The sequence below is a fragment of the Oncorhynchus keta genome, chromosome 1 (genome assembly GCF_023373465.1).
Source record: "Oncorhynchus keta strain PuntledgeMale-10-30-2019 chromosome 1, Oket_V2, whole genome shotgun sequence".
NCBI lineage: Eukaryota > Metazoa > Chordata > Actinopteri > Salmoniformes > Salmonidae > Oncorhynchus > Oncorhynchus keta.
In genome coordinates, this window is record NC_068421.1 from 28,644,426 (window position 1) to 28,671,433 (window position 27,008).

At 43.4% G+C, this 27,008-nt stretch overlaps 2 protein-coding genes across 12 annotated transcripts in view; both read right to left on the bottom strand.

Annotated features, from left to right (window-relative positions):
• LOC118394682 (membrane-associated phosphatidylinositol transfer protein 3-like) overlaps positions 1-27,008 on the bottom strand; it is a 236,456-nt gene that overhangs the window by 200,149 nt on the left and 9,299 nt on the right. For all 3 annotated transcript variants that reach the window (XM_052520107.1, XM_052520116.1, XM_052520103.1), the window contains exon 2: positions 10,225-10,320. In XM_052520107.1, the coding sequence (XP_052376067.1) occupies positions 10,225-10,320 (96 nt within the window). The remainder of the gene's footprint in view (positions 1-10,224; positions 10,321-27,008) is intronic.
• Positions 5,488-10,207, bottom strand: LOC127930585 (protein SPT2 homolog). Of its 9 annotated transcripts, none has more exons than XM_052520157.1 (4): positions 7,971-10,207; positions 7,695-7,832; positions 7,519-7,628; positions 5,489-7,449 (listed from the first exon to the last, which is right to left on the bottom strand). In XM_052520157.1, the coding sequence occupies exons 1-4, from the start codon at positions 8,365-8,367 to the stop codon at positions 7,024-7,026; spliced, it is 1,071 nt and encodes a 356-aa protein (XP_052376117.1). In that variant the 5' UTR covers positions 8,368-10,207; the 3' UTR covers positions 5,489-7,023. The 9 variants fall into 9 exon arrangements, with proteins under 9 accessions (XP_052376139.1, XP_052376128.1, XP_052376117.1 ...); XM_052520138.1 differs by having other exon boundaries at positions 5,491-7,449; positions 7,695-7,901; XM_052520190.1 differs by lacking the exon at positions 7,695-7,832.

The window sequence follows — 27,008 nt, forward strand, 5'->3', positions numbered from 1 at the left end:
ATACTTAACATTTTTTTATTTTAATTTTACCCCCTTTTCTCCCCAATTTCGTGGTATCCAATTGTTAGTAGTTACTATCTTGTCTCATCGCTACAACTCCCGTACGGGCTCGGGAGAGATGAAGGTCGAAAGCCACGCGTCCTCCGAAACACAACCCAACCAAGCACTGCGCACTGCTTCTTAACACAGCGCGCATCCAACCCGGAAGCCAGCCGCTCCAATGTGTCGGAGGAAACACCGTGCCCCTGGTGACCTGGTTAGCCACAGGAGTGCGCGATGAGGCAAGGATATCCCTACCGACCAAACCCTCCCTAACCCGGACGACGCTAGGCCAATTGTGCGTCGCCCCATGGACCTCCCGGTCGCGGTTGGCTGTGACAGAGCCTGGGCTCGAACCCAGAGTCTCTGGTGGCACAAATAGCTCTGCGCCACCCAGGAGGCCCGTAAAAATACTTTTAAGAACTACTTAAAAGTAGTTTTTGGGGATATCTGTACTTAACTTTACTATTTATATTTTCACAACTTTTACTTTTCTACATTCCTAAAGAAAATTATGTACTTTTACTCCATACATTTTCCCTGACACCCAAAAGTACTCATTACATTTTGAATGCTTAGCAGGAAAGAAAATGGTCAAATTTGCACACTTATCAAGAGAACATCCCTGGTCATCCCTACTGCCACTGATTTGGCAGACTCACTAAACACAAATCCTTTGTTTGTAAATGATATCTAAGTAATGGAGTGTGCCCCTGGCTATCCATAAATTTAAAAAACAAGAAAATTGTGCCGTCTGGTTTGCTTAATATAAGTCATGTTTTATTATTCGTACTTATACTTTTGATACTTAAGTATATTTTAGCAACTACATTTACTTTTGATACTTTTAGACTTATACTCAAGTAATATTTTACTGGGTGATTTTCACTTTTACTGAAGTCATTCTCTATTAAGGTATCTTTACTTTTACACTTTTCCACCACTGCAGTATACCCCCACTCTCTCTCTATCTCTTACTCACTCACTCACTCCCTCTTCATTTCTCTCTCAAACGTTATCATCTCCATCTCTCTCTCTGTCTTAGTCTTTCCCTCCCTCTTCATTTCTCTCTCAAACATTATCTTCCCCATCTCTCTCTCTGTCTCTCTCTGTCTCTCTTACTCCCTTCCCCTCTCCCTCCCTCTTAATTCATCTCTCTCTCGCTCTCTCTGTCCCTCTCCCTAAAAGTATTATTATTTCAGGAGAAAACAAGTTGTCCTGACATTACTTAATTACATGCTCCTAAGAATATAACTTTTAGAGCCATCCATCCCTCCTGTTAAGAGCAAGCCCATCTCTTCAAATCTCAGGACATTTTACCACCATTTTATTAGCTTGCTGTGGTTTATTTTTTAAAGATCTTATTCCCAAGAGGGCATTATTATCAATCACCCCAAAACAACTTCATCCTCTCTCCCTCTTGATATCTTCATGAATATACTACACTGATAATGCTGTTATGAACACAAAATAGTTTCTGCGTAAGGGGTTATATTTTTTTCATTGGTTGAGGTAGGGAAGCTTTTATAAAAGCTTGAAAGGTTTCTCCAAGGTTTTTCCCATCACACTTTAATGCTTCAAAAACAACAGGCGGGCGGCCACAAAGCTATTCCAATATTATGCATCAATCAAAGACTACGGGATGAGGCGCGATTGGTGAGCCGCAATGCTGCAAAGCACAGACCAATCAAAAGACTACAGTATAATGACATCCAGAGATGAAAAGTCTCAGAGAACAACTGGCTGGCACTTTTCCCAATTCAGCTGACGGCGGGCACTAACATCTGGACTTTTTAATTGAAATCCCCTGTTGTGTGGTGGGCCAGAAACCCCTCATTATATATGAATGAGAACTCATGAAAGATTGATGTGGAAACATGCAGGTAGTTGAGAGTTACCAGTTCATTCTCCAACTGCAATAACTTCAAACTCCATTCTGTTTGCAGAGGGAAAGGGACACAACACAAAGCAGTACAAGACATTTGAATAATGCAGTGTGAGATTGTCTGTTTTGTTGTGGAGCTTTGTTCAAAACCCATTATTATGCTTCCCATGGAGACAACCCCCCATAATAATAAGAGAAGATATTGCTGCAAAATAGATATTGGTCCATTTTACCTGCTGCCATTTTGCAAATGGAGCCTTTGCTTTCCCTCTTCCCATTGTTTACTCTCAATGTTATGCAGTAATTAAACATCTCTCTAAGCATGGGTATTTCATGCTGTAGTGAGAAAAAGTGAGCGGGAGCGATATGGGGTGCCAGGGTAAATCTGTTCCACTTTATAGGCCACATGGGATCCTTACCCTAGTGACTCTGCCTGTCAGATGGAATATATTCTCAGACACTTCTGCTCTGTGGCACCGCACAGTGATAAGGGATGCACAGCACATGTCTCATACGTGACAACCAAATATGTGTGGAGATGTGTTTGTGGGTGTGTACAAACGGGTATGTGTGCATGCACACAAGCTGCATGCTCCAGTGCACTATTAATTAGCGTCAGTCAGATTTGTTCACGGTTTGACAGTGAATTGTGTTTAATTACTCAGGGTGCATTCATACCATTTAGGTGCTAACACACACAAACACACACACACACACACACACACATAGACACACACACAGTTACACACACACACACACACACACACACACACACACACAACGACTGACGCCGGATTTTGAGAAGCAGGTACGGAGAGTCAACATTTATTCAGGAACAGACAGGTAACAGAACAGAAACAGCGTCAGCACGCGGGTAAACAACAACAAACGACAATTAATGCTGAGGCAGGGAACAGAGCGGGGGACCAGACAGATATAGGGAAGTTAATGACAGAGGTGATTGAGTCCAGGTGAGTCCAATAATCGCTGATGCGGTGACGGGGAGAAGGCTGGGGTGCGTAATGATGGTGGCAGGAGTGCATAATGCTGGGGAGCCTGGCGCCTTCGAGTGCCAGGGAGGGGGAGGGGGAGCAGGCGTGACACACACACATAGACACATACACAAACAACCACACAGACACACACACATAGACACATACACACATATAGACACACACACAAACAACCACACAGACACACACGCACACACATACACACATAGACACACACACAAACAACCACACAGACACACACGCACACACATACACACATATAGACACACACACAAACAACCACACAGACAGACACACACGCACACACATACACACATATAGACACACACACAAACAACCACACAGACACACACGCACGCACACACATAGACACATACACACACACACACACACACACACACACACACACACACACACACACACACACACACACACACACACACACACACACACACACACACACACACACACACACACACACACACACACACACACACACATGAAAAGTCAGTATAAAGAAGCAGGCCATTGACACAGTAAACACAAACATGTGAAGTAGGGCAGAGAAATAGCATTTGTTTCTGCAACCCCTGGAATCCATTAAAACTTCCTCTCAGCAGTGGAGAACTGGGACAAGAGAGAGGAAGACAGGCTGCAGTCCAAACACTGAAAGACACACCCTATCCCCTCAGCCCTCAAATGACCCATTTTTACAACCCCTTTGGCACTCATTTATGAGCCTTGTGGTCATTTTTCATAACTCTAGACACAAAACTCAAAATGGCCATCACTTGTAAAACAGGCTGTCCGATGTTCAAAACATTGCATTGTGCATTCATATCTTTAAAGAAACCTTGCACTCGCAGAAACATTGGTTCAAATAACTAATTTATCATGAAAAACCATAGAAACATTCATTTAGATCACCCACACACAAGATAACAATAGTTTCACTATGTAGTTGTTCGTACAATCATAAAATATTGTCGTACAAAATACAGTATGTGATACATGTTTCATTATGCTACTACACTTAAATACATCACTGTAAAAGGACTAGTAGGGAGAATACTACAGACACGGTGGAATCATTGAACAAAATCTGAAATGTATTGATGAAATACAATAAAATCACAACATAGGTTCCTTTGAATCAAAGAAAAAATAATTAGCTACAAAAAAGGAAAAGTCTACAGTAAAATGTCAACTGCAGGGTTCCTCACCTGGCTTATTGTAAAAAGCAAAACAAAGGATCGATTACTGTACTTCTATATTCCCATCAACCCTGTCTTGTCAATTTGGCCACAGGTTCTCATCTACATCACAATGGACGTTTTCATTAGCCAAACATCTTGGGAAGAATCTTTGGCTTTGGCGAATCCAGACCTGACACTGGTCTGCAGTGATGTCATTGCATGTGTCATCCATGGCTGGAGAAGGGTGGCTTGTTTGTGCGGGCGCCTATCATATACCTTCCACCTCTATGTGGAGAAAAAAATCCTCAATCGGTTTAAGGAAAGGAGAGTATGAGGGTAAGTACAGGGTGGTAAATTGTGGGCCTGAAACCATGCTTGCACCATTTGATCATGGTGGAATCTGACATTATCCCACACAATGACATATGTCACATCATCAGCTCTACAGACCTGATTTAGCTCATCCAGGAAGGTTACAAGGAGAGTTGCATTATTTAATCCAATAAGAGGTATGTGTCCCACCACCACACATTGTCCAGGTACTGGCCAATGAAATTCCGACCTCTCCTCCTTGTCTTGGCCAGGTTGAAGCCTGCCTCATCCAAAAAGAGGAATTTGTGATGGTTTTTTCGTCAGCATCCAGCTCCATCACCCTCTAAAAAGACAGTTTGGAAAGAGAATTACTGGTTACAATGATGTAGAATTTTGGGGGAATTTCTCACAACAGGCATCTTGAAACTGAACATACCTGAACATACTCAGTCCTCGGTTGCTTCACTCTGTCTGAATTTCTTTCAAAAGGCACATTGGTATAGCTGTTTTAGAGACACCTCGTGCCTTTTCAGCATGTGTGCAATAGTCGGCAAACATATGGCTTCCTCATTGTTGAACATGTCGTCATTGTCCAAGATGTGCTGCTAAATTTCTGTAAGGCGAATATCATTTCTGTCCCGAACCAAATTAACCACAGCCCGCTCTTGTTGGTCAGTCAGAATTTAGCCTCTGCCTCTCCTATTCGGCCTAGTCTCAATTCTGCAGGGAAAATTACAGTAAGAACACATTTAGTCACATCACCTACTCTGTGGTACACATTGGCATGCAGTATACAGTCAATTGACAATTGAGAGGAGCCTAATGTTTAGTTCATGCTGAAGACTTACTGGTTCTCATTGCGGAAAGTTCTGATGATTGAGGCGACTGTTGATCTTCTGAGGTTTGGTTGAATCATTGTAGCTGCCTCAGTCATTGTCATGCCATGATTTACGACATGGCCTACAACTATTGCTCATATTTCATTGGACAGTCTTCGCTGTTGCTGCTGCTGTCTTGGTCCGTGGCCTTGTCTACAAAAATGGTGTGCAGAAGGGCATCTCTTAACGTACAACACCGTGAATAATTAAGGCTGTTGTGGAGGCAAACGGGAGTCCTATCCAGTACTAGATAGGTGTACCTAATAAACCTGTGAGTGTACCGTAATGTCAAATCTGAAAACATGGTCTGGAAAAGTGGTACATGGGACCATAGAAACTGTGTCTGATAAAGAATGATGATGAAATATTACATCCATAGATAATGTCGTCTCATTGGTTCATGTTCCACAGTAATTGGTGTCAATGGATCTCGTTATCCTAAAACTTTCATGATCTAAACATGGAATATTGTTAGTCAGTTTCCATAAAACTATGCATAAAGAGTAATGCAACAGTTACTTATCATTTTGATCAGTTGTATCAACTGATAGTTAGATCATTGTAATGAAATGAATAGACATCTCAGATGTCATGTGTGAATTGTATTTTGAAATGGTAATACTTTGATGTTAAGTTGTGCCATTTTGAACAGGTGATTTTAGTTCAATGAACAAATTATCTTAGCTTTATGTGTATTGTATCCAAGCTATTGGGAAAAGTGTTAGAGTTCTGAAAAATGTGCATTTTGATCATCGGTTGTGAGTTTTGTGTCTAGTGTTGTGAAAAATGACATCAAGGTTCTGAAATTATTGCCAAAGTGATAAAAAAAACTGTAAGCGGACACTCCTGATGACGTATCATGGCGTCTGACGAGTATACACTAGCAGGGCGAGGGAGGAAGGAATCATTTTTAAATGGACCACACTTGCCCAGAAATTCGTCACTTGTTGTCACGCCCTGGCCTTAGTATTCTGTGTTTTCGTTATTGTTTTGGTTAGGCCAGGGTGTGACATGGGGATTTATGTGGTTTGTTTTGTCTGGGGTTGTTTGTAGTTCTGGGATTGTGGTTAGAGTAGTACTCGAGGTAAGTCTATGGTTGCCTAGAGTGGTTCTCAATCAGAGGCAGGTGTTTATCGTTGTCTCTGATTGGGAACCATATTTACGTAGCATTCTTTAGGTCTTTTGTGGGTGATTGTTCCTGTCTTTGTGTTGGGTTTTGTGGGTGATTGTTCCTGTCTTTGTGTTTGTGGCACCAGATTGGACTGTTTTGGTTTTTTCACGTTTCTTGTTTTGTAGATTGTTGTATTTTCATCTTTATTAAAGATGTACAAAACTAACCACGCTGCATTTTGGTCCGCCTCTCTTTCACCAGAAGAAAACCGTTACACTCGTTCATCCCGCGATGACTGTGTTTTCAGCCACCGGTAGCTTGTGGGTGCTTTGTATACGCTACAGTCAATTATGAGTGCATGTCTACTTAAATGAAATATATAATTCTTAATATAAGCCTACTGTATGATAGCTAGCAAATGAAATAGCTAAATAATGTTAGCCTGCCTAGCTGTAACTTCTGAAGAAGGAAAACATTTTATTTCTACAACTTCCAAAAGCTAACCAAACAAAAACATAATTATTTTACAAGACGTGTTTGTGCCGTCGTGCATTAGTAGCACAATTTCTAACTTAATTTACATTAGTTTTTACCTCCACTTGTATGTTGACTCCATATTGACCGTGAAGTTTACATTTACATTGTCTCCAGCTTTGCCGGTTTTTGACCATTCTGCCTGCCCGGACCCTGAGCCTGCCTGCCGTTCTGTACCTTTCGGACTCTGCTCTGGATTACTGACCTCTGCCTGCCCTGACCCTGAGCCTGCCTGCCGTTCTGTACCTTTCGGACTCTGCTCTGGATTACTGACCTCTGCCTGCCCTGACCCTGAGCCTGCCTGCCGTTCTGTACCTTTCGGACTCTGCTCTGGATTACTGACCTCTGCCTGCCCTGACCCTGAGCCTGCCTGCCGTTCTGTACCTTTCGGACTCTGCTCTGGATTACTGACCTCTGCCTGCCCTGACCCTGAGCCTGCCTGCCGTTCTGTACCTTTCGGACTCTGCTCTGGATTACTGACCTCTGCCTGCCCTGACCCTGAGCCTGCCTGCCGTTCTGTACCTTTAGGACTCTGATCTGGATTACTGACCTCTGCCTGCCCTGACCCTGAGCCTGCCTGCCGTTCTGTACCTTTCGGACTCTGCTCTGGATTACTGACCTCTGCCTGCCCTGACCCTGAGCCTGCCTGCCGTTCTGTACCTTTTCGGACTCTGCTCTGGATTACTGACCTCTGCCTGCCCTGACCCTGAGCCTGCCTTTCTGTACCTTTCGGACTCTGCTCTGGATTACTGACCTCTGCCTGCCCTGACCCTGAGCCTGCCTGCCGTTCTGTACCTTTCGGACTCTGCTCTGGATTACTGACCTCTGCCTGCCCTGACCCTGAGCCTGCCTGCCGTTCTGTACCTTTCGGACTCTGCTCTGGATTACTGACCTCTGCCTGCCCTGACCCTGAGCCTGCCTGCCGTTCTGTACCTTTCGGACTCTGCTCTGGATTACTGACCTCTGCCTGCCCGGACCCTGAGCCTGCCTGCCGTTCTGTACCTTTCGGACTCTGCTCTGGATTACTGACCTCTGCCTGCCCTGACCCTGAGCCTGCCTGCCGTTCTGTACCTTTCGGACTCTGCTCTGGATTACTGACCTCTGCCTGCCCTGACCCTGAGCCTGCCTGCCGTTCTGTACCTTTCGGACTCTGCTCTGGATTACTGACCTCTGCCTGCCCTGACCCTGAGCCTGCCTGCCGTTCTGTACCTTTCGGACTCTGCTCTGGATTACTGACCTCTGCCTGCCCTGACCCTGAGCCTGCCTGCCGTTCTGTACCTTTCGGACTCTGCTCTGGATTACTGACCTCTGCCTGCCCTGACCCTGAGCCTGCCTGCCGTTCTGTACCTTTCGGACTCTGCTCTGGATTACTGACCTCTGCCTGTCCTTGACCTGTCATTTGCCTGCCCCCCTGTTTTTGTAATAAACTTTTGTTACTTTGAAACTGTCTGGGTCTTCTTCTGAGCCTTGACACGGGGAGTGTGGTCTCTGTCACTGAGGCAAGCTGTGCAGTGTACACCAGAAGAAGTGGAACTATGTTGAGGCTAGATAAATCTGTTTATTTGAATAATGTGCTGCTATTTTGGTCATTGTGTTACACAAGATGACAGAAATGTGATGTTTTTTTAGTTGTTTTTTTTAACCTTTAACTAGGAAAGTTAATAATACATTTGGATTAAATGTGTTAAGATACTGTAGAATTGGTTTGACGTAATCTCCCTTATCCATCTCTCTAAAAGAAAAGCGCTTGAAGCAAAGACTCTGCGTAATTAACATTTTCAGTTACCCCAGTGGGCGTGATAGCTTATCTCCCTGGGAACATAGAATCCTTTATAGGAACAAACCAACTGAAACCTGCTGAATAATGCTACCACTATTCCTAAATGACAGATACAACCATATAAATGATTGATCATAAACAAGGCATGCATGATGACGCATTTCCCTGGCTGTTATATTAAAATATGGTTAAAGGCCCATGCTGCTGATGTGATGATGTGATGATCCGTGTGTGTGTGTGTGTGTGTGTGTGTGTGTGTGTGTGTGTGTGTGTGTGTGTGTGTGTGTGTGTGTGTGTGTGTGTGTGTGTGTGTGTGTGTGTGTGTGTGTGTGTGTGTGTGTGTGTGTGTGTGTGTGTGTGTGTGTGTGTGTGTGTGTGTGTGTGTGTGTGTGTGTGTGTGTGTGTGTGTGTGTGTGTGTGTGCGTGCGTGTGTGTGTGTGTGTTGTGCTCCATGAGGATTTCCCTTCCTGTAAAGCCTCTCCCTTCCTATGCGCCTATCATATTTTACACTTTAACTACCACCTCTAATGATGATTATCTGCTTAATCACAGGGCTATTCTTAGACTACAGACACAGCAGATAGAGACTGACAGGATGACCTCACCGGGAGAAATATCCTCTGTGCTTAGAAATGATAAACCGGCACAAGCACCGATTACATTTGTCCCTAGCGTTTCCACAAGAGGTACAGAGAGGGTCTTGGGTCGCATCCAGGACATGATTTATCTTCCTCAGGTTCCATGGAGGTGTTCCAAATGACGCAATATTCCCTATATAGTGCACTACATAGGTACAACTAAGGACTGGAGATGGATTGAAATTAGTTAACAAGGAAAAATACATTTGGTTGGACAAAGCTGTCAGGACAGAACATACAAGCAACATGCAACAGATGCTCTCCATTTCAGTCAGGGACAATAGTTCCAGACCACCTACGATTTTCACCATGCGCCTACTGTGTGAAAGCCTGGTGTTAAGAGCAACAACACACCTGTTACTACGGCGTTCCTGTAGGGAATCCACTCAACAGAGATCAGCAACCATTACTGTTATACAACTGAGTCACCTTCCTTCGCCTCTATCTTCCCACCGGGGGTCTAGCATTAGCAATCAGCCTCTCTCTTAGCCTGGAGATAGACTTCTCTCCAATCAATCAAAACAGAAATCATTGACCCACGTTAAATAGCTCCCCTGACCACATCCCAAGCTGCATGCAAATTCCCTGGCGATGTGTGATTCTTGCATTACAGTTCAAATGATTTCCCCTTTCACTGTTCAAAAGACCTGTGAGGAAGCCTGAGAATATTTTAGCCTGGCAGGCATGTAAGCCCAATCGGACCCATGTGATAGGATAAGGCACTTTTCAGGGTGCTCACAAAGGAAGAGAGATAAGGGGAAGATGAGAGAGGAAGAAAGACAGGAAAGAGAGAGAGAGTTGAACTAAGCTCTCTCTCAAAGGAAAAAATGAAACTAACCTCTGGCATCGAAAAACTCCTCATCTGAGCTGTCAACAGACTCCTGTGCAATGTCCTGCATCCGCCAGTGGGAGGCACTGTGCTGACGGGAAGCGGCTGAGGGGTAGAAAGAGAAAAACAGATCAAGTTCTATGTCAGGAGAAACGTCTATGTGCGGCATCATGTCATTATTCAAGGACAAATTAATTATGTGAATCTATAGGTTTTTCCTTTCAGCTTCAAGTGCATTGTCTGTCTATAAACGGCAGCAGAACAATTGCATTAGCTTGTAGGGCCTTGGGCAGAGAGGCTCCATTGGCCTCCAGTGTTACAGAGCACAAATCAAGCAAACCAGAGCCCTATTTTGAAGGGGGCTCATATAAAGAAATATAAGGCTCTGAAGCAAACCAATTTAGTTCAGAGGTTAGCCAGCTCATATTCTCTATTAACCATAAAATATTGGAGAGGGTGGCTCCATATCTAGGCAGGCTACTGTCCCTCAACAACACTCAACAACACCCAATACCTGAGATATTGAATCAATCTTTAGTATTTTTATTTATTTATTTATTTCACATTTATTTAATCAGGTAGGCAAGTTGAGAACAAGTTCTCATTGACAATTGCGACCTGGCCAAGATAAAGCAAAGCATTTCGACACATACAACGACACAGAGTTACACATGGAGTAAAACAAACATACAGTCAATTTTTTTTTATTTTTTTTATTTCACCTTTATTTAACCAGGTAGGCTAGTTGAGAACAAGTTCTCATTTGCAACTGCGACCTGGCCAAGATAAATAATACAGTATAAACAAGTCTATATACGATGTGAGCAAATGAGGTGAGATAAGGGAGGTAAAGGCAAAACAAAGGCCATGGTGGCGAAGTAAATACAATATAGCAAGTAAAACACTGGAATGGTAGATTTGCAGTGGAAGAATGTGCAAGGCAGAGATAGAAATAATGGGGTGCAAAGGAGCAAAATAAATAAATAAATACAGTAGGGGGAGAGGTAGTTGTTTGGGCTAAATTATAGATGGGCTATGTACAGGTGCAGTAATCTGTGAGCTGCTCTGAGAGCTGGTGCTTAAAGCTAGTGAGGGGGATAAGTGTTTCCAGTTTCAGAGATTTTTGCAGTTCGTTCCAGTCATTGGCAGCAGAGAACTGGAAGGAGAGGCGGCCAAAGGAAGAATTGGTTTTGGGGGTGACTAGAGAGATATACCTGCTGGAGCGTGTGCTACAGGTGGGAGATGCTATGGTGACCAGGGAGCTGAGATAAGGGGGAGCTTTACCTAGCAAGGTCTTGTAGATGACCTGGAGCCAGTGGGTTTGGCGACGAGTATGAAGCGAGGTCCAGCCAACAAGAGCTACAGGTCGCAGTGGTGGGTAGTATTTGGGGCTTTGGTGACAAAACGGAAATGTAAATGACATCGCCGAAGTCGAGGATCGGTAGGACGGTCAGTTTTACAAGGGTATGTTTGGCAGCATGAGTGAAGGAGGCTTTGTTGCGAAATAGGAAGCCAATTCTAGATTTAACTTTGGATTGGAGATGTTTGATGTGATTCTGGAAGGAGAGTTTACAGTCTAACCAGACACCTAGGTATTTGTAGTTGTCCACATATTCTAAGTCAGAACTGTCCAGAGTAGTGATGTTGGACGGGCGGGCGGGCAGGTGCAGGCAGCGATCGGTTGAAGAGCATACATTTAGTTTTACTTGTATTTAAGAGCAATTGGAGGCCACAGAAGGAGTGTTGTATGGCATTGAAGCTCGTCTGGAGGATTGTCAACACAGTGTCCAAAGAAGGGCCAGAAGTATACAAATCAAATCAAATCTAATTTTATTTGTCACATACACATGGTTAGCAGATGTTAATGCGAGTGTAGTGAAATGCTTGTGCTTCTAGTTCCGACAATGCAGTAATAACCAACAAGTAATCTAGCTAACAATTCCAAAACTACTACCTTATAGACACAAGTGTAAGGGGATAAAGAATATGTACATAAAGATATATGAATGAGTGATGGTACAGAGCGGCATAGGCAAGATACAGTAGATGGTATTGAGTGCAGTATATACATATGAGATGAATAATGTAGGGTATGTAAACATTATATTAGGTAGCATTGTTTAAAGAGGCTAGTGATATATTTTACATCATTTCCCATCAATTCCCATTATTAAAGTGGCTGGAGTTGAGTCAGTGTGTTGGCAGCAGCCACTCCATGTTAGTGGTGGCTGTTTAACAGTCCGGTGGCCTTGAGTTAGAAGCTGTATTTCAGTCTCTCGGTCCCAGCTTTGATGCACCTGTACTGACCTCGCCTTCTGGATGATAGCGGGGTGAACAGGCAGTGGCTCGGGGGAGTTTGTTGTCCTTGATGATCTTTATTGCCTTCCTGTGACATCGGGTGGTGTAGGTGTCCTGGAGGGCAGGTAGTTTGCCCCCGGTGATGCGTTGTGCAGACCTCACTACCCTCTGGAGAGCCTTACGGTTGTGGGCGGAGCAGTTGCCATATCAGGCGGTGATACAGCCCGACAGGATGCTCTCGATTGTGCATCTGTAGAAGTTTGTGAGTGCTTTTGATGACAAGCCGAATTTCTTCAGCCTCCTGAGGTTGAAGAGGCGCTGCTGTGCCTTCTTCATGATGCTGTCTGTGTGGGTGGACCAATTCAGTTTGTCTGTGATGTGTACGCCGAGGAACTTAAAACTTACTACCCTCTCCACTACTGTTCCATCAATGTGGATAGGGGGGTGTTCCCTCTGCTGTTTCCTGAAGTCCACAATCATCTCCTTAGTTTTGTTGACGTTGAGTGTGAGGTTATTTTCCTAACACCACACTCCGAGGGCCCTCACCTCCTTCCTGTAGGCCGTCTCGTCGTTGTTGGTAATCAAGCCTACCACTGTTGTGTCGTCCGCAAACTTGATGATTGAGTTGGAGGCGTGCGTGGCCACACAGTCGTGGGTGAACAGGGAGTACAGCAGAGGGCTCAGAACGCACCCTTGTGGGGCCCCAGTGTTGAGGATCAGCGATGTGGAAATGTTGTTGCCTACCCTCACCACCTGGGGGCGGCCCGTCAGGAAGTCCAGTACCCAGTTGCACAGGGCGGCGTCGAGACCCAGGGTCTCGAGCTTGATGACGAGCTTGGAGGGCACTATGGTGTTAAATGCCAAGCTGCAGTCGATGAACAGCATTCTCACATAGGTATTCCTCTTGTCCAGATGGGTTAGGGCAGTGTGCAGTGTGGTTGAGATTGCAACGTCTGTGGACCTATTTGGGCGGTAAGCAAATTGGAGTGGGTCTAGGGTGTCAGGTAGGGTGGAGGTGATATGGTCCTTGACTAGTCTCTCAAAGCACTTCATGATGACGGAAGTGAGTGCAACGGGGCGGTAGTCATTTAGCTCAATTACCTTAGCTTTCTTGGGAACAGGAACAATGGTGGCCCTCTTGAAGCATGTGGGAACAACAGACTGGGATAGGGATTGATTGAATATGTCCGTAAACACACCAGCCAGCTGGTCTGCCCATGCTCTGAGGGCGCGGCTGGGGATGCCGTCTGGGCCTGCAGCTTTGCGAGGGTTGACACATTTAAATGTTTTCCTCACGTCGGCTGCAGTGAAGGAGGGTCCGCATGTTTTAGTTGCGGGCCGTGTCAGTGGCACTGTATTGTCCTCAAAGCGGGCCAAAAAGTTATTTAGTCTGCCTGGGAGCAAGACATCCTGGTCCGTGACTAGGCTGGTTTTCTTTTTGTAATCCTTGATTGACTGTAGACCCTGCCACATACCTCTGAGCCGTTGAATTGAGATTCTACTTTGCCTCTATACTGATGCTTAGCTTGTTTGATTGCCTTGCGGAGGGAATAGTTACACTGTTTGTATTCGGTCATGTTTCCGGTCACCTTGCCCTGATTAAAAGCAGTGTTTCGGGCTTTCAGTTTCACGCGAATGCTGCCATCAATCCACGGTTTCTGGTTTGGGAATGTTTTAATTGTTGCTATGGGAACGACATCTTCAACGCACGTTCTAATGAACTCGCTCACTGAATCAGCGTATTTGTCAATGTTGTTGTCTGACGCAATACGAAACATATCCCAGTCCACGTGATGGAAGCAGTCTTGGAGTGTGGAATCAGATTGGTCGGACCAGCGTTGAACAGACCTCAGCGCGGGAGATTCTTGTTTTATGGTGTCGTCTGCGTAGAGGTGGATCAGAGACTCACCAGCAGCAAGAGCGACATCATTGATGTATACAGAGAAGAGAGTCGGTCCAATTATTGAACCCTGAGGCATAGAGACTGCCAGAGGCCCGGACAAATATTCATAATTATGATGAATATGCCAACATACAGTAGCCTACCTGTACACTACCTGTACAACCAATCCATGTGTATAAGAGAAAAAACATTTTCTCAATCCCCTTCTAAAATACTGTGAAACCATTGCACTTCTGAACACCAAAATAAATACAAGTTTTAGTTTGAAGATTTAACCAAAATCAGTTGAAGCTGAAAAGAGTGGACTATAGAGACTGCCAGAGGCCCGGACAACAGGCCCTCCGATTTGACACACTGAACTCTATCAGAGAAGTAGTTGGTGAACCAGGCGAGGCAATCATTTGAGAAACCAAGGCTGTCGAGTCTGCCGATGAGGATGTGGTGATTGACAGAGTCGAAAGCCTTGGCCAGATCAATGAATACAGCTGCACAGTATTGTTTCTTATCGATCGTTAAGATACCGTTTAGGACCTTGAGCGTGGCTGAGGTGCACTCATGACCAGCTCTGAAACCTGATTGCATATCGGTGAAGGTTTGGTGGGATTCGAAATGGTTGGTAATCTGTTTGTTGACTTGGCTTTCGAAGACCTTAGAAAGGCAGGGTAGGATAGATATACAGTGCCTTGCGAAAGTATTCAGCCCCCTTGAACTTTGCGACCTTTTGCCACATTTCAGGCTTCAAACATAAAGATATAAAACTGTATTTTTTTGTGAAGAATCAACAACAAGTGGGACACAATCATGAAGTGGAATGACATTTATTGGATATTTAAAACTTTTTTAACAAATCAAAAACTGAAAAATTGGTCCTGTATTTGGCTCCATCCATCTTCCCATCAATTTTAACCATCTTCCCTGTCCCTGCTGAAGAAAAGCAGGCCCAAACCATGATGCTGCCACCACCATGTTTGACAGTGGGGATGGTGTGTTCAGGGTGATGAGCTGTGTTGCTTTTACGCCAAACATAACGTTTTGCATTGTTGCCAAAAAGTTCAATTTTGGTTTCATCTGACCAGAGCACCTTCTTCCACATGTTTGGTGTGTCTCCCAGGTGGCTTGTGGCAAACTTTAAACGACACGTCTTCTTCTTGTATGAGCTGAAAGTTTAGAGGGAAGGCCAGGTCTTGGTAGGTTTGCAGTGGTCTGATACTCCTTCCATTTCAATATTATCGCTTGCACAGTGCTCCTTGGGATGTTTAAAGCTTGGGAAATCTTTTTGTATCCAAATCCGGCTTTAAACTTCTTCACAACAGTATCTCGGACCTGCCTGGTGTGTTCCTTGTTCTTCATGATGCTCTCTGCGCTTTTAACGGACCTCTGAGACTATCACAGTGCAGGTGCATTTATACGGAGACTTGATTACACACATGTGGATTGTATTTATCATCATTAGTCATTTAGGTCAACATTGGATCATTCAGAGATCCTCACTGAACTTCTGGAGAGAGTTTGCTGCACTGAAAGTAAAGGGGCTGAACAATTTTGCACGCCCAATTTTTCAGTTTTTGATTTGTTAAAAAAGTTTGAAATATCCAATAAATGTCGTTCCACTTCATGATTGTGTCCCACTTGTTGTTGATTCTTGACAAAAAAATACAGTTTTACATCTTTATGTTTGAAGCCTGAAATGTGGCAAAAGGTTGCAAAGTTCAAGGGGGCCGAATACTTTCGCAAGGCACTGTAGGTCTGTAGCAGTTTGGGTCAAGAGTGTTGCCACCTTTGAAGAGGGGGATGACCGCAGCTGCTTTCCAATCTTTGGGAATCTCATACGACACGAAAGAGAGGTTGAACAGGCTAGTAATAGGAGTTCGGCAGATCATTTTAGAAAGAAAGGGTCCAGATTGTCTGATTTGTAGTCCAGATTTTGCAGCTCTTTCAGAACATCAGCTGACTGGATTTGGGAAAAGGAGAAATAGGGAAGGCTTGGGTGAGTTGCTGTGGGGGGTGCAGTGCTGTTGACCGGGGTAGGGGTAGCCAGGTGGAAAGCATGGCCAGCCGTAGAAAAATGCTTTTTGAAATTCTCAATTATAGTGGATTTATCGGTGGTGACAGTGTTTCCTATCCTCAGTGCAGTTTCTAGCTTCCCTGAAAAGTTGCATATCACGGGGGCTGTTCGATGCTAATGCAGAACGCCATAGGATGTTTTTGTGTTGGTTAAGGGCAGTCAAGTCTGGAGAGAACCAAGGGCTATATCTGTTCCTGGTCCTACATTTCTTGAATGGGGCATGCTTATTTAAGATGGTGAGGAAGGCATTTTTTTTTAAATAACCAGGCATCCTCTACTGACGGGATGAGGTCAATATCCTTCCAGGATACCCCGGCCAAGTCGATTAGAAAGGCCTGCTCGCAGAAGTGTTTCAGGGAGCGTTTGATAGTGATGAGTGGAGGTTGTTGACCCATTACGGATGCAGGCAATGAGGCAGTGATCGCTGAGATTTTGGTTGAAAACAGCAGAGGTGTATTTAGAGGGCAAGTTGGTTAGGATGATATCTATGAGGGTGTCCGTGTTTACGGCTTTGGGGTGGTACCTGGTAGGTTCATTGATCATTTGTGTGAGATTGAGGGCATCAAGCTTAGATTGTAGGATGGCTGGGGTGTTAAGCATGTTCCAGTTTAGGTTGCCTAGCAGCACGAGCTCTGAAGATAGATGGGGGACAATCAGTTCACATATGGTGTATTACACAGATATCATGTGAAAAGTATGAATGCCAGTGAGTTCCTCAAATTCCCATTCTTCAGGACTAGAAAGAGGGAGTATTTAGAGAGATCCCTCAAGCTCTGTTCTTCTAAGATCAGTGTTATAAAGTAATGCCAGATAAAGTCAATAACGTTCATTAGAAATGACTTTCAGACAACCAACGATTGTTCCTTTAAGTACTATTGAATTCAAACAAGATCAATGACAAGTGAAAGTGACAAAGTAAATCGTTCCATTGCGCTAACCTCCAGAGAACTGCAATGGGAGAGAAAAATGTCACCTAATTGAGCTGTGTGAGCTTTCCCAACTCTACACACAGAGAGCCAGTGTCTGAGAATCTAAGAGCCTTTACTCCACAACACAACAACACCAGGCTGCTTATGTTTGATCTCAGCTCTTTTCATACCCTCATCCCTCCATCCCTTCCTATATTATCTACTTCCAGAGGACATTTGCAGAGTACCATACTGGATGTTGAAACGCTGAGTTCATGGCTTCCATTACCATGGCACCTTCTCTGCCCTCACTGTTTTCACTCTCTCCGTCTCTCTCTCTCTCCTACGGCCCACTACTCCTCATCGCTACACAGGAATTAATGAGCTTTTCATTTCTTACAGGACTCCATCAGGTCAAATGTTTTCCCTGTTAATATCTCATTGAGGAATGGGTGTCTCAACCGTTGGAGTTCTCTATTAGAGTCATGAAATGGAGGATAGGTTAGTCTATGCTCAACCACAGCCTGGGCTAGGCCAGCACCTTTCACGACAGGACCCTTGAATTTACTTTTTGCACTGTCTCTATGCACTCACAGGACCCTACACACTCACACTGATACTCCAACACACATGCACAAACACCCACTTCATCATTTATTCACACACACATAATATGCATATACATTTATACTGACTCCACTCACACCCACTCACATACAATCATCATATAGTTTGCTGCTACTCTGTTTTTCATATATCCTGATGCCTAGTCACCTTACCTCTATTTTGTATTTATTTCACCTTTATTTAACCAGGTAGGCTAGTTGAGAACAAGTTCTCATTTGCAACTGCGACCTGGCCAAGATAAAGCATAGCAGTGTGAACAGACAACACAGAGTTACACATGGAGTAAACAATTAACAAGTCAATAACACAGTAGAAAAAAAGGGAGTCTATACATACAGTATCTACCTCTATTACTCCAGTATCACTGCACATTGTAAATAGGCTACAAGATCTGACTGACCATAAATATAGTATGCTTACTTACTTTCTCGTGTTCCTCTTATTTCTATTTATTGCGTGTTTTTGTTCTACCTTATGTTAGTTTTAGTCCTACATTAATTACTGTGTTGTTTGGGTTTGGAGCTTGTCACAGCTAATACTTACTGAAAATGGGTTTTCAGGTGTTCGCCCTGGTTCATTTCATTGGACTACATTTGTTTACAGCCGAGTGTATGGAGACACACCATATGGGCCCTGGTCAAAGGTAGTGCACAATATAGAGAATATGATGCCATTTGGGACACTCTGATGATGAAAATGTAAATACTAACTATGTCCTAGTGAGTAATTGACAGTGACTGCAAATAGGGGCATTAACCAAACACCTGACATATTTACACTATTCTGTAATGTATTCTGAGTGATTTCCTTTAAATCTAATGACTCTATACATTCAATACCTCATTTACACAATCAAGCATTTGGACACACCTCATTCAAGGGTTTTTCTTTATTTGGACTATTTTCTACATTGTAGAACAATAGTGAAGACATCAACACTATGAAATAACACATGGAATCATGTAGTAATCAAAAAAGTGTTAAACAAATCAAAAATATATTTTAAATTCTTCAAAGTAGCCACCCTTTGTCTTGATGACAGCTTTGCACACTCTTGGCATTCTCTCAAACAGCTTCACCTGGAATGCTTTTCTAACAGTCTTGAAGGAGTTCCCGCATATGCTGAGCACTTGTTGGCTGCTTTTCCTTTACTAAGCGGTCCAACTCATCCCAAACCATCTCAATTGGGTTGTGGTCGGTGATTGTGGAGGCCAGGTCATCTGATGCAGCACCCCATCACTCTCCTTCTTGGTCAAATAACCCTTACACAGCCTGGAGGTGTGTTTTGCGTCATTGTCCTGTTGAAAAACAAATGACAGTCTCACTAAGTGTAAACCAGATGGGATGGCGTATCGCTGCAGAATGCTGTGGTAGCCATGCTGGTTAAGTGTGCCTTGAATTCTAAATTAATCACTGACAGTGTTACCAGTAAACCACCCACACACAATTACACCTTCTCCGCCATATTTCACAGTGGGAACCACACATGCAGAGATAATCTGTTCACCTACTCTGCGTCTCACAAACACATGGCGGTTGGAACCAAAAATGGCACATTTGTATTACTCAGAACAAGGGACAGATTTCCACTGGTCTAATGTCCATTGCTTGTGTTTCTTGGCCCAAACAAGTCTCTTCCTCTTATTGATGTCCTTTAGTAGTGGTTTCTTTGCAGCAATTTGACCATGAAGGCCTGATTCACGCAGTCTCTTCTGAACAGTTGATGTTGAGATGTGTCTGTTACTTGAACTCTGTGAAGCATTTATTTGGGCGACAATCTGAGGTGTAGTTAATTGCCGATTTCTGAGGCTGGTAACTCTAATGAACTTATCCTCTGCAGCAGAGGTAACTCTGGGTCTTCCTTTCCTGTGGCGGTCCTCATGAGTGCCAGTTTCATCATAGCACTTGATGTTTTTTGCGACTGCACATTAAGAACATTTTCTGGATTTACTGACCTTCATGTCTTAAAGTAATGATGGACTGTAAGTTTCTCTTTGCTTATTTGAGCTGTTCTTGCCATAATATGGACTTAGTCTTTTACCAAATAGGGCTATCTCCTGTATACCACCCCTACCTTGTCACAATTGGGTCAAAACACATTAAGAAGGAAAGAAATTCCACAAATGAACTTTTAACAAGGCACACCTGTTAATTGAAATGCATTCCAGGTGACTACCTCATGAAGCTGGTTGAGAGAATGGCAAGAGTGTGCAAAGATGTCATCAAGGAAAAGGGTGGCTACTTTGAAGAATCTCAAATATAAAATATATTTTGATTTGTTTAACACTTTTTTGGTTACCACATGATTCCATTAGTTATTTCATAGTTTTGATGTCTTCACTATTTTTACATCATGAGGAAAATAGTAAAATAAAGAAAAACCTTAGGTGTGTCCAAACTTTTGACTGGTACTGTATATTCAGTATATCCATATAACTTTTGTTGGTCCCTATCATCAGATGTAAAACAAGAAGTTGGAGAATATTTACAAACAAATAAAGATAGATTCATATAAATAGAGCTCAATAATATGTGAAGAGCTTTGGGAGATGCACCTTGTATTGTATTATTATTTCAATTTCAATTTCACACTCACAGTCTCTTCTTTATAATGGACTTCACCATAGTAAAGACAAGAAAAAGTGAGATAAAAAAAAACATTTTTGTGTGGATGGTACATGGGAGTTCTCAGTACATTTTTCTGTTGTTAGAAACCCTGGCCTTTGTCATACTGTGGTGCATAAATCGAGAATTGGCCCAGCAAGAACTCCTCACAAGCCATAAGGGGGAAACTCAGCACCCCTGAAGGATAATGTCCGGACCCTCTGCATCTGGGCTACTCAGAACCCATAGATATACTGTAAATCCCTTTTAATCAGGAACATACAGTAATCTCCTCATAATAAAATGCAGCTCTCTTCAGGAAAACTGCTCACCCTCTGCCTGGCCCTCATTCTCTCTCTGTCTGTCGCTCCACCATCCTGGACCCTTACTGTGATCTGACTCTTCAGTCAGCTCCATCACCTTTTGATATTCACAAAGGTTGCATAGAACATCTCCACAATTTTGCACAATGTTCCAAAAAATTGTGCAAAAGAGAGGTCTGGGGAAAAGGGGAGGAGAGTGATCTCTCCATCAAATGTGCTAAATCGCTTAGTTGTAACCTTCCACATGGAATACCCACACACCCGCAAGATCTCATCCCTGTAGATACTTTTGTTTTGATAATAGTTTGCTTTGCAGTTCCAGGGAGACAGCAGAATGCACACACGTCTTTATATAGTAACCTGCTTAATCTGCCATTTGATAAAAAATCTTACTCAATACCTACAGTATACTGCCCGTACTTCTCCCTACCTAGCAAACGTCACATACTCTACGTCAGTGCTGAGGTTCACTACAGACATAGGCAGGGTCAGTGGTTGTGAGTTTTACATTGACAAATTACAGCCCAGTGAGTGGCAGAGAGTGTGCAGGGGTCTGCTCTATAGCTTAGCTCTGACAACAGACCTATCAGACCTCCCCTCCCCCTCTGATGCCTAATGGCCACATCTAATGGGGGAGGAGGGACTGTGAGTGTATAATATGGCACAGGACTATGGCACAGGACCAGGATTTCAACATAGACTTTTTTCCTCTGATGACGCATATCAAGAGTGAGAGTGGGGAGAAATTGCTCAAGTAGTTTTTAAATTAAATGAGCGGCATTAGTGAGCTTACGTAGGCGATGAAGTAATCCAAAAGGCATTACAGACATACTCTAAAGTATATTCCCTTATCGGTAAGTAACCACCAGCATCTGTGGTCCATATTGAAGATATTTGAGAGAGACTAACATGGGAATGATCAAAACCCTTCTTCTAAAATGTTACTAAAAAAGCCACGTCTATCCCAGCTGTAGTTTGAGGCAAAGGCTGCTACTGTAAAGTGCTGTTCTCTATCTATCTATCTATCTATCTATCTATCTATCTATCTATCTATCTATCTATCTATCTATCTATCTCTCTCTCTCTCTCTCTCTCTCTCTCTCTCTCTCTCTCTCTCTCTCTCTCTCTCTCTCTCTCTCTCTCTCTCTCTCTCTCTCTCTCTCTCTCTCTCTCTCTATCTATCTATCTATCTATCTATCTATCTACCTACCTACCTACCTACCTACCTACCTACCTACCTACCTACCTACCTACCTACCTATCTATCTATCTATCTATCTATCTATCTATCTATCTATCTCCCTCCCTCCCTCCCTCCCTCCCCAGCCAGCCAGCCAACTTCAGGCTCCCGGTTAGGTATACAGGCAGTGCTCGACAACCCAGTGCCTGTGTGCTTCCTTATGACAAACAGCCATTAAATTATAATTAACACTATTTAGCATGCTTGAATAAATAACTGAGGTTAGGGTCTGAACTCATTATCACACACCTGAGTAGGGTTTAGGAAACGCTATGCTGACGCAGCCTGTTGAGCACTTGGCAGCACTGCTGAATAGAATAACCCTAAGATTTCACTGCTGAATAGAATAACCCTAAGATTTCACTGCTGAATAGAATAACCCTAAGATTTCACTGCTGAATAGAATAACCCTAAGATTTCACTGCTGAATAGAATAACCCTAAGATTTCACTGATGAATAGAATAACCCTAAGATTTCACTGCTGAATAGAATAACCCTAGAATAACCCTAAGATTTCACTGCTGAATAGAATAACCCTAAGATTTCACTGATGAATAGAATAACCCTAAGATTTCACTGCTGAATAGAATAACCCTAAGATTTCACTGCTGAATAGAATAACCCTAAGATTTCACTGATGAATAGAATAACCCTAAGATTTCACTGCTGAATAGAATAACCCTAAGATTTCACTGCTGAATAGAATAACCCTAAGATTTCACTGCTGAATAGAATAACCCTAAGATTTCACTGCTGAATAGAATAACCCTAAGATTTCACTGATGCGACATAAGATTGTAACATTGGATGATAACCGTCAGTTATTGGAAAATGACAAATGTCTTCATGGCTTGAATATTCCATGGACAATAGGGCTATTTGAGGGCTTACATGAGGTTGCAAAAGATACATAATTAATACATGGAAACAATCATTGTGAAAATGTATCAAAAAGGTAACATGTAAACTGTTTGGCATTGTAATATGTAATTTGTTGGTAGAGAGTCAGCCAGGCATATCTATAATTTTTCTGGCAACAACGTAGTGATTGAAGTAGCAAACATGAGTGGTTGTGAGACTGAGCTCTCCCTCTAAGGTACGAGAAAGAGCGAGAGAGAGAGAGGGAGGCGATGGGGGTATCACTGCCTCCCCTCATCGAAGTTACAAGTTACAACAGCTGCACATTACATATACAGACTACTTGACTATTTCCTCGTTTTGTTAAGTTTTGACAGTTGACAGTGCATGTCAAAGCAAAAATCAAGTCATGAGGTTGAAGGAATTGTCCGTAGAGTTCTGAGACAGGATTGTGTCGAGGCACAGATCTGGGGAAGTGTACCAAAATGTCTGCAGCATTGAAGATCCCCAAGAACACGGAGGCCTCCATCGTTCTTAAATGGAAGAAGTTTGGAACCACCAATACTCTTCCTAAAGCTGGCCGCCTGGCCAAACTGAACAATCGGGGGAGGAGGGCCTTGGTCAGGGAGGTGACTAAAAACCCGATGGTCACTCTGAAAGAGCTCCAGAATTCCTCTGTGGAGATGGGAGACCCTTCCAGAAGGACAACCATCTATGCAGCACTCCACCAATCAGGCCTTTATGGTAGAGTGGCCGGACGGAAGCCACTCCTCAGTAAAAGGCACATGACAGTCCACTTGGAGTTTTCCAAAAGGCACCTAAAGACTCTCCGACCATGAGAAACAAGATTCTCTGGTCTGAATGCCAAGCGTCACGTCTGGAGGAAACCTGGCACCATCCCTACGGTGAAGCATGGTGGTGGCAGCATCATGCTGTGGGATGTTTTTCAGCGGCAGGGACTGGGAGACTAGTCAGGATCAGGGGAAATATGATCGGAGCAAAGTACAGAGATAGATTCTTAATGAAAACATGCTCCAGAGCGCTCAGGACCTCAGACTGGGGCGAAGGTTCACCTTCCAATAGGACAACGACCCAAAGCATACAGCCAAGACAACATAGGAGTGGCTTCGGGACAAGTCTCTGAATGTCCTTGAGTCCTTCAGTCCACTGTCAGCCAGTCAGGTTGGCAGCTGGTAGCTGTTTGAGAAACGGAAGACATGTTTGAGGACTGAGAAGAACAGAGGAATGTCACTAATATTATTCAGCCCATCACACAGCAAAGCTGCCAGAGAAGATATACAGAATTAACCAAACTACGTAATTACTTTCTAAATTAATTTATTCAACTGCAATCATTGGTCTTGATTCTTCTTCCGCTTTCAATTTGGATCTTATCAATAAGCAGAGTTTATTATGTTGAGTATGCCTGAAAATAAATGAAAGAACAAAACTATCAGATAATTACAGTAACGATGTCAGCTGAAGCCATTAATGCAGAAAACAATGTTATCTAGGTAATGTGTTTGTCTGGGTTATTGATGGCACTGCTTACTTTCTCAAATGAGTTCTGAGGACAAAAGCTACTTTTTTGCTCAACCGTCATTTCTGTGATAATCACCATCTCGCCTCTTAAACTTTTCTTTAACAGTGAAATGGTCTTACTGGGTTGTGTTACGAACAGGAATCACAGAAGACAAGGACTGTCTGGTGTCTCTGTGCTTAATTGTCTGCAGACTGACAAAAGCCTTTGAGATTCAGACATAATAATCAACCGAAAATGTAAACAATTCAACTGTGACCAGTTCAATTTACCGGTACATGAAGCTGAAAAGCACGGCTATGTTTCGACTTTCATCGAGGTAGAAACTAATCAGTTGGATAAGTGGCCAGACTGAAGCCACTCCTCAGTAAAAGGCACATAACAGAGATGGAACTATCCAAACAGAACATAAATCTCCTACAAATGTTGATATTTTGCTGCTTTGACAACCAAACATCGATCCAATATCACTTTTGAAACACAATACATTTAGCCTATTAAAGAAAATTTCACCCAAAAACAACACTACATGACCAAAAGTATGTGGTCACCTGTTCGTCGAACATCTCATTCCAAAATCATGGGCATTAATATGGAGTTGATCCCCCCTTTGCAGCTATAACAGCCTCCACTCGTCTGGGTGGCTTTCCACTAGATGTTGGAACATTACTGCCGGGACTTGCTTCCATTCAGCCACAAGGGAATTAATGAGGTCGAGCACCAATGTTGGGTGATTAGCTCTGGCTCACAGTCTGCGTTCAAATTCATCCCAAAGGTGTTCAACAGGGTTGAGTTCAGGGCTCTGTGCATGCCAGTTAAGTTCTTCCACACCGATCTCGACAAACCATTTCTGTATGGACCCCGCTTTGTGCATGGGGACATTGTCATTCTGAAACAGGAAAGGGCCTTCCCCAAACTGTTGCTACAAAGTTGGAAACGCAGAACCGTCTAGAATGTCATTTAATGCTGTAGCGTTAAGATTTCCCTTTACTGGAAGTAAGGGGCCTAGCCAAACCATGAAAAACAGCCCCAGACCATTATTCCTTAAGGCAATAAATAGGCCATAATAGCAAAGTAATTACAATTTAGCAAATTAACACTGGAGTGATAGATGAACAGATGGTGATGTGCAAGTAGAAATACTGGTGTGCAAGAGAGCAGAAAAGTAAATAAAAACAATATAGGGATGAGGTAGGTAGATTGGGTGGGCTATTTACAGATGGGGTATGTACAACAGCAGCGATCGGTTAGCTGCTCAGATAGCTGATGTTCAAAGGTAGTGATAAAAATATAAGTCTCCAGCTTCAGCAATTTTTGCAATTCGTTCCAGTCACTGGCAGCAGAGAACTGGAAGGAAAGGCGGCAAAAGGAGGTGTTGGCTTTGGGGATGATCAGTGAAATATACCTGCTGGAGCACGTGCTACGGGTGGGTGTTGTTATCGTGACCAATGAGCTGAGATAAGGCGGAGCTTTACCTAGCAAAGACTTATAGATGACCTGGAGCCAGTGGGTCTGGTGACAAATATGTAGCGAGGGCCAGCCGACTGGAGCATACAGGTCGCAGTGGTGGGTGGTGTAAGGGGCTTTAGTGACAAAACGGATGGCAGTGAGATAGACTGCATCCAGATTGCTGAGTAGAGTATTGGAAGCTACTTTGTAAATGGCCGAATTCGAGGATCGGTAGGATAGTCAATTTTACGAGGGTATGTTTGGCGGCGTGAGTGAAGGAGGCTTTGTTGCGAAATAGGAAGCCAATTTTTATTTTTTTTTATTTTTTTATTTCACCTTTATTTAATCAGGTAGGCTAGTTGAGAACAAGTTCTCATTTGCAACTGCGACCTGGCCAAGATAAAGCATAGCAGCGTGAACAGACAACACAGAGTTACACATGGAGTAAACAATTAACAAGTCAATAACACAGTAGAAAAAAAGGGGAGTCTATATACATTGTGTGTAAAAGGCATGAGGAGGTAGGCGAATAATTACAATTTTGCAGATTAACACTGGAGTGATAAATGATCAGATGGTCATGTACAGGTAGAGATACTGGTGTGCAAAAGAGCAGAAAAGTAAATCAATAAAACAGTATGGGGATGAGGTAGGTGAAAATGGGTGGCTATTTACCAATAGACTATGTACAGCTGCAGCGATCGGTTAGCAGCTCAGATAGCAGATGTTTGAAGTTGGTGAGGGAGGTAAAAGTCTCCAACTTCAGCGATCTTTGCAATTCGTTCCAGTCACAGGCAGCAGAGTACTGGAACGAAAGGCGGCCAAATGAGGTGTTGGCTTTAGGGATGATCAATGAGATACACCTGCTGGAGCACGTGCTACGAATGGGTGTTGCCATCGTGACCAGTGAACTGAGATAAGGCGGAGCTTTACCTAGCATGGACTTGTAGATGACCTGGAGCCAGTGGGTCTGGCGA